Here is an 8,159-nt window from a genome sequence, read left to right on the forward strand (position 1 = left end):
TCTCGCCCTGCTGAATCGTTCCTAAATCAAGGGTCGTCTTCTTCGCAGGGATGTTCATGGCGAAGTTGGAGGTGAATAAGTAAGCAAGCGTCTTGAAGTTATTTACACAACCAGTCGGCAGGTTGCCGAACCATTGTTGTGCGATTCCTTTGAGAGTCGCTGGGAAACACTTGCACCAAGTGGGATCATCCAACCCTTGAAGGTACATCAGGTTGGTGAATGCCATCAGATGGTCTTCTGGGTTAGTAGTGCCGTCATAGGCGCCTACTAATACATTTTTCACTTTGGCCGGCTGAGCGGCTTCAGTAATTTCCTTGGAGAAGGCCGACGGCTGTTCGCCAAGTCTAAGCAACCGTAGCTGCCAGTCCATAGGTTGGACATTTTTTGCTGCATGTCCACCAAACGGAGGTGGCTGCTAAAAAATACTGTTGTTGCGGTACAAACGGTAAGTTTGGTACCGCCTGGTCGCTATGAAAGCCGGACTGACGGGAGGTGCCGCCTGACTGACTCTCATGATACGACTGAATATGCCTCATCGAGGAATTGCGCAGACTGTCTTGGAAGTTTGAAGTAGAGGCCGACTCTGACAATCGGTCACTCTTCTTCTGCTCTAGCAGTAGCCGAGCATCTGTGTATGTTTTCCTCGACCCGTCCGCCTGAATATGACGAACAGGTTTCCTCTTTCCTGGAGTAGGAAAATGGTATTTTGTGAAATCAAGGGCAGGCGGCTCCCACTTCCTAGACTTAGGATGAGGGGTCGCCTCTCGCCCTTGAACTGGCTTCCTCTTCCGTGAAGTGGAGGTTTTCTTAGCCGACTGCTCCTTGTCCAGAGCAGGCGGCTTCTTGTTGATCAACTCTTGAATTTCTCCCTTGAAGTCCCTCATGAAGGTCATGAGTTCGTTCCTTGTGATGGGAGCAGACCCATCAGTCGGCTGCTGCCGAACAGGCGGTGCGCCTGCTGGCTCACTTCCAGTTTGAAGATGTTCCCGTTCCCTCCTTTCGGTATGACGGGTACGTCGGGCACTTAGGGTCCCGTCTGAAGCTGTGTGAGCTTCAACTTCAAATTCATTCTCAGTATCATGGTCCGACTGAACTAGAGGGTCGTCCAGGGGACGTCTCTCTTCAGGAGTCGGTACAAACGTGGATGACATCTCAGAAGTACTCTCCCCACAGACGGCGCCAAAATGTTTCGGGGTTTTCTGATGTCCTGCGGGAGAGTTACAATTCCGAGACTGGAACCGGACGCATGTACCTGCAAAACAAACGGATGCTCCGGATGATTGGATATCCGCCTCCGACGGTCAAGTTAGTACTTGATTAAGGAGTAATTAATGCGGAAATTAAAGTGATTGGGTCTCTCTTGGTGAGAGTGTTTAATGTGTGTAATCTGCGTCCTCTCCCTTAATGAGGATTAAGGGAGGTATTTATAACCTCGGGAAACGTGTCAATCCTAGGTTTAGGTTAACCTTGGGCTGATTGGGCTTCCCTCGGAAGTTGGGCCTAGGTGGCCGACTTCTCCATTAGGCATGGAGTATGCCACGTGTCATGACATAATAGGTTCAGGGTGGACGAATAAGCGTGTGCCACGTGGTAATCCCTGAGAGGTCCAGCTGGGGGACACTTGGCAGGACCTGATTGGCCCACGTGGCGCATTCCGATTGGTGGGAGCAAAATCCCCTAATCATCATTAATTAATCCAAAAGCATAACTCGTGGGAGGAGATAAATTAAAGAAGAAGAATTTAATAAAGTGGGTCCAACATCATACTACCTTTATTTCCACGTGTTCAGAGAATGACCCCAAACTCAAACAAATATTTAAAAAAAAAAAAAAAAAAAAAACAGTTTATAAAATCTGACGTCGCCAACCCTTCTTCTCTAATTCACTCACTAGTCGTAGTTCCAAGCAGCTTCTACTCTCACTTTGCTCTTTCTCACTCTCTCTCTTTCTCTTCTCCCCCAAATTCACGAAACCCTAGGTACTCTTTTTATTTTTCTTCTTCAATTCATCTTCTTTCCTTACAATTTCTGATAATTTTGACTTTACAATTTTCACTTGTTTACCTTTTTTAATTTAATTTTTTGTTCTTTTTATGATGTTGAATTTCCATTGTTGATTGCTTCACGGTTTGAACGAACTGCTGAATTCTTCTTTTATTTCTTTTTTATTTGTTTTGGTAAAGAAATTGATTATAAGAAGTGAAATTAAGTAAATGCTGGTAATTTGATGAATTTCTGAAAATCAGTGGGTTAACTTTTTGGTGCTGCATTTTCCGATCGTTTTGAGTTTGATTAATTTATTAATTTGCTCATGCAGAAATTCTAAGTAGTGAAACTGAATGTTTGCTAGAGTTGCATTTGCAGATTTTGATCAAATTGTTTATTTGATGAACTTTCTCATAGTTTTGCAGTTTTTTCTAATTAGAATTTTGCTTTTTTTTTTTTTTTTTCCTTCTTACTGTTGTTGTTTGAAGGTGTTATAAATGTTCACAATTGATGTACATTAATTGGAATGAATTAAAGAAAGTAAAGGTTTTGAGCTTTGCGTAAGGGAGAGTAAATCTGTATCGTTAGAAGCTTAACCTAAATTACCCTAGAATAGATGTAAACGTGTTGAATTTTGGTTTTATTAATTATAACTATAATGTCGATATCATTCAGTTATAAAGATAAATCATATCTAAGAAATAACCAAAGAAGTCATGTTTGTTGTATAAATGAGGAATTTGGGTGGATAATGTGGAATTATAATTGGGCTAGAATGGGAATTTGGGACAATGGAGGGGATGTTAGGGTGCGGAGGAGAAACCTGGTTCAGGGTAGGCCGAACTTGTGCGAAAAGGCTGAATAATTGAGTAGTCGTGAACCCCGTGATCTTTGATTTGACAAAAAAGGAGAGAATTTGTTTGATGATTAAGGTTAGCTAAAATTGACTTGTAAAACCTAGGATGTTATATGAAGTGCTTGCAGCTTGAAAATTTATAAAAACAATTCCCTTGGAACCCTAGAATTCTTTCATGACCATGTTTTAATTAAGTGCTACTGCAGAAGTCACTCTGAAGCATATCCTCTTTTGTACTAGTATGACTTTTCCAACCAAATTTAGAAGGATTTACTGCTCTACGTTCAATTGAGCTTATGTACATATGTACGGTGATGATCTTTTGAACGCTTGCCCTTGTTCGTTTTTTAATCTATGGTAGGAAGAAATGAAGATTGATGTTTATTCAGAATTTTCAGATTATCTGATGTATTGATTGAATCTCTGTTTATTTTAATTTGTAATTTGTCTTCCATTTGCATTTATTTGTGACAAACCAAGTGATTATACTTTGGCAGATCTCCAGCTTCCATCATAGGAATACAAGATGCTGTCTGAGTTAAAATGTCACGTAAGATTTTAACTTTTATTCTCTCTGAGATTCACTTTCCCTTTTTGAGTACAGAATGAATCAACTTTTTTTTTAATGGAAGCACTTTCTGTCTTGATTTTTTTGATGATATAGTGTTTGTTAAGATGATGCAGAAGTTTGGTGCTAATGATGTCTGCATGGCGTGACATATGTTACTTGACTTCATGGATTTCGATCCAAGAATTACATCTGGCGGTGAGAGTTTGAATCTCTTTATTATGGTACTGTTGTGTCTCTGGTGAACTAATTGCATCTGATACCTATGATACATTATCCTGCAGGACATGGGTGGCATTGTAATTTTCACTTTGGCAATGGATATGGTAAATAATGTATTCTAGTCTTGTTTGTTAGCTCTTCTCTCTCATATGTGTTGGCTCTGAATCATCCCATCTAGCAGTCGCAACAGCTTTGAGTCTTTGATCTAATTCTTCCCCTTACCACATGCTGTTGAAGTCTTTCATCATAAATTCAAGCTTATATTTGATAATACATGTGACGAATATGTTGAATCTAAACACATTTTGGAATGTAACTGCTCCATATACGCATTGTATACAGATTAGTTTTTATGCACTATGTACTTCCTCTGTCTTTTTAGTTGCAATGCTTCTCATTTCAATTTTGCCAAATTATAATTTCTATCACATATGCCAAATCTAAATATCAATATGTAAAAATTCTAAAAATTTAATATTATGAAAGTATAAATTGAAACAAATGTAACAAGACCCCACATGACTATAATTTTTCCTCAAGTGCTAATCATAAAAGAGAGTCAAATGGAGTGTGTGAATAGTGCAAAAGTCAAACTATTGTAACTAAATAAAAGCAGAGGGTGTATTTGTCATCTTTTGATTTTGTCATCCTTTAAGAGTAATGATTCTCTTTTGATATTACTTCAGATATCATTGAAGAAGATGTAGCAAATGAAAAATGTTGTATCCAAGCGCTACAATATTTGATAGCTAAAGCAGATGCTGAAATTGATGATCTTGAAGATGAATTGGCTATCCTCCAATGTCAACTGAAGTGGGCTAAATCAGATGGACAGAGGGATCCCTATGAAGTCTGCTGTGCTACTTTCAAGCGAAAGATAGATATGCTGTCTAAATCAATTAAGAATGCGAGAGATAAAGAAATACTTAATGAGCATGACAAGGGCACAACAAAAATCCAGGCGCCAACTGAGAGAATCTATGACATCATTAGTGCTTTAATTGAGCAGAATTTTTCCTCTCCTGATGAACAGGTCTGATTGATTGTTGTCTTTTTTCAAATTATATTCTTGTTAGTATTAGTATGTTTTTCAGTATCCACAAAACTCTTGCATTTTTTATGTGTATGACATTATCTAGCACTAGTTGAAGATGCATAATCATTATTGGATACTCATTTTTTTTTTTTTTTAAACAAGTCAATGACAAGGAATGAGCAAGTATCCATGCAATTAACTTCGTGATGAAGCCAACTTAATAAAGGAAATCTATTAGTAAATATAGACCTTTTTTTTTTTTTTTGAAAAATAGTAAACATTGAACTTATGTAGTACAGATTTAAGCAAACCAAGTCCAGTTGTGTGGATGACATCTTATGTAGATGCTATTTTTTTCCTGGTTACTTGGTCTTTAAAGTCCAATTTCCATCATTTGATAACATAAATTTCTACCATCTACGTTACAATACTTTGCCTTTTGGGCTAAGTTAGATACCTTTGACATCTCATTTGGGTGTTTCAACAGAAGAGGTATTGGATTAGGTTGCTAGATCGTCACTCTTTTTTGTGCACTTGCTGCACTTTAAGTAAATAGTTGGTCTATTCCTAATCAAGTCCGCATGTTACAGCTATTTTGTCTCTATGCCTCTGTCAGCTTGAAGACACACCAACCAGTTTTTTCTTTGCCATGACAGGTGGAAGACAGGTCTAATGAATTGAATTTGCTTATAGATTCTGGCTCAATTGACAATGAAATGGAAAAAGAAACAACTTTTGAGTCATGTGCAGAGTCCGAGGAACTGTCGATAGAATTTGAAAGGCTATGCAAGGTGCTTTAACTTTCTCTATTTAAAGTCAATCACCTTATCAGACTTTCACCTCTTATCTAATGTGATCCTGGTTCTAGACTGTATGTTGAAATGATTGCTACTTTCTACCGCAAGATTAACACGGTCCAAAATATTTTGATCAGCTGGCCATGCTTCTGTCTGAGTGATTTATTGTTTTCTTTGGATGAACAGCCTGCAGCCACTGTTTCTGAAGAATCTTGTTCAGATGCTGCCCGATATGCAACAAGGGACTCCATTGAGGCTAGAGATATCAATAAGACTAATGTTGAAGTGACTGGGCAAAAGAAAGATGATGTTTACGAGTGCACACCTGCAGGGAAAAATGGATTCATAGCTTGTGTGCAGGTAAACTTATCCTTCACTTTAAATGCATCATCTCTCCAGTTTTTAGGTCTTAGGTCCTTTCATTTTTGCAATGATAACCTCAGGATTTTCAGCTGTCACTCCATCTTTTGAACTTTCTGTTGTTTGCCACATTTGGGAGTTGAGAGTCCTGCATTGATTATTTACTTTCCTTCTATTAATCAAGATGTTAGGCATGAATTGTCAACCTTAACCCAAACATGATTACTTGTGAGAAATGAGACAGAAGAAAAACTGCTTTGGATTTCTCCTTTAGCGAACACTTGCTAATCTACTATTTGATGCTCTGTACTAGATGACCTCATTAGACCAGAATTTAAGAAAGCTATGTGGACTTTAGGGCTTAATTTTCCTACATCAACCAGCTTAAGTTTTTTTCTATAGCGAACACCTAATCTTGTGCTCTAGCATTTATCCTTCCATCCAAAATTAGGGCTTGATTTTCCTGTATCAATAAGCATTATTAGTTTGTGGACTCAGAATGTTTTAGTGTCGGAAAAATGCTCAGTTGATCTGCTATTCTAGTGATATAGTTTGATTTCTTTTTTACAAGGTAGTTTCTAATTGATTAGCTGGATGTTTGCATTCTTTCAATAGGCTTACAATGATATTGTGAACTCAAAATCAAGAGCTTTGCATCATGGAGAAATTGAGGAATGTGTGACTGGATCAAAGAACAGTGGAAGTAGCTCTTCTCCTGTATCTTCAAAGACAGAAGTGATTGTAAAAGTTGAAAAAGATGATGATATAGATATGAGCATTCAACTTGTTGCTGCTGATTTCCTTTGCAATACGCAAGATCTTAAAATCGAAGATCCTGTTGAAGGTCATCATCATCAATTGGTTAAAAAAAATCAATCCCAAAGAAATAAATCCAGTTTAAGTTCAATTCTAAAACCATCAGGGCAGAAAATACAGAAGAAATATGTCAAAGCTGTCAGACAATCTAACCTGAGCCTGATGCTAATGCCACAACGGAGGAGTGGAAAGAGGGAAAACCCTTCAAAAGCAGCGAACTTTGGACAATCAAATTCATCTGCCCTTCTGGTTAATGAGGGATCTAGTTCTCTTCCAGAAGCGATTCAGCAGAGAAAACCAGGAGACATAGCAAACACAAATCTCCCTAGGCTCTTAGGACCCATGATGCTAGAACCTCAGGAAGTTAGCAGCGAAGATGCTAGTATTCAGTCTCATGAAGTGACAGTTTCAAAGGGGGATGATCTTTGTGCAAGGAGTAATGTGTCTGCAAAGTTGCAGAAGCAGCTAGTGTTTGGCCTGGAATCACCTCTAGCGGCAGAAGGGATACCTTTACTGCTTGATTCTAGTCCAGAAAATGTGCATACTGTTGAAAGAAAGAGTGCTATTGCAGAGGATGTAGAAACAAAAGAGCTGCCCTCCTATGATAAAGAAAGCTTGGCATTAAAGCTTTCTCAAGATTCTGATTTCTTGAACAAGATGAGAGTGCCAGAACTAAAAAGAATTTTAAAGTTTCACAAGGTCCGAGGTTTTTCTAAATTCAAGAAAGAGAACATGATTGAGGAACTGATCAAACTACTAAGCAACTCATAAAACTACAAGCAAGAAATGTACAGGAAAACAATCCATTTTTTTTCTTCTAACCTGCTTTTTGTCTCTGCAGTGTTTTGCTCATTTTGTCTGGGCTTTGCTGTGGGATTATTTTTCAAGTCCCGGTAAGAAGTTGACTGTAGGTATACATTGATGACAATATACATCATACAGAGTTTACATTGCCGATTGTTGCTAGGGTAAAAATATGTAGGGTCTTCTGATGCTGTCGTTTCCTTTGTTTCCTTTTAATGTTCGCCTCATTCTACTATGGCACTGATGATTCATGTACAGAGCATATAAGTGAAACTGGAATTATGTGCAACAAATTGAAGAATGTTCATTCTATAGTTTTTCATCTTACATGGTTATTTTCATTTTTCATCTGCACTTGCATCGTGTTCATACGAGAATGTTCTTAGATTCAAGCTAAGATATCCGAGTACCTTGGTTTTGCAGCAAGAATTTTTGCATATTCCGGGGGTGATAAATGTGTACTCCATGTTTGAATTACTGTACTTTCATGGGCATTTTTCTGATACTTTTGGCATATGTACAACAGTACAAGACTTTAGGGGTTTATTTTTATGACCATAGTTACGTTTTTGGCATGCTCTACCTCACCAAATTACGTTCAAATCAAGGGTTTAAATGAAACTTAACCTATGACACTATTAGTTTTCAATTTATTCATGATATGCCCTAAACTTTTTCAAGTATATACTTTGTATCCATTGGGTATGCAAAACTG

The 8,159-nt window shown here is 38.0% G+C and overlaps 1 protein-coding gene across 1 annotated transcript; it reads left to right on the forward strand.

Annotated features, from left to right (window-relative positions):
- The first annotated feature begins 1,879 nt into the window (after positions 1-1,879).
- Positions 1,880-8,010, forward strand: LOC110707336. Its single transcript, XM_021885357.1, has 8 exons — positions 1,880-1,978; positions 3,339-3,391; positions 3,526-3,607; positions 3,694-3,735; positions 4,318-4,664; positions 5,324-5,458; positions 5,651-5,824; positions 6,440-8,010. The coding sequence occupies exons 3-8, from the start codon at positions 3,562-3,564 to the stop codon at positions 7,409-7,411; spliced, it is 1,716 nt and encodes a 571-aa protein (XP_021741049.1). The 5' UTR covers positions 1,880-1,978; positions 3,339-3,391; positions 3,526-3,561; the 3' UTR covers positions 7,412-8,010.
- The last annotated feature ends 149 nt before the right edge of the window (positions 8,011-8,159 follow it).

The sequence above is a fragment of the Chenopodium quinoa genome, unplaced genomic scaffold (genome assembly GCF_001683475.1).
Source record: "Chenopodium quinoa cultivar QQ74 unplaced genomic scaffold, ASM168347v1, whole genome shotgun sequence".
In the NCBI taxonomy this organism is placed as follows: Eukaryota; Viridiplantae; Streptophyta; class Magnoliopsida; order Caryophyllales; family Amaranthaceae; genus Chenopodium; species Chenopodium quinoa.

Bases quoted from the DNA above. Each gene is read 5' to 3' on its own strand.
- LOC110707336 (XM_021885357.1), top strand. From the start codon at position 3,562: ATGTTACTTGACTTCATGGATTTCGATCCAAGAATTACATCTGGCG. The intron at 4,665-5,323 runs GTCTGATTGATT...TTGCCATGACAG, and splicing joins TTTCCTCTCCTGATGAACAG to GTGGAAGACAGGTCTAATGA. The intron at 5,825-6,439 runs GTAAACTTATCC...TTCTTTCAATAG, and splicing joins GATTCATAGCTTGTGTGCAG to GCTTACAATGATATTGTGAA.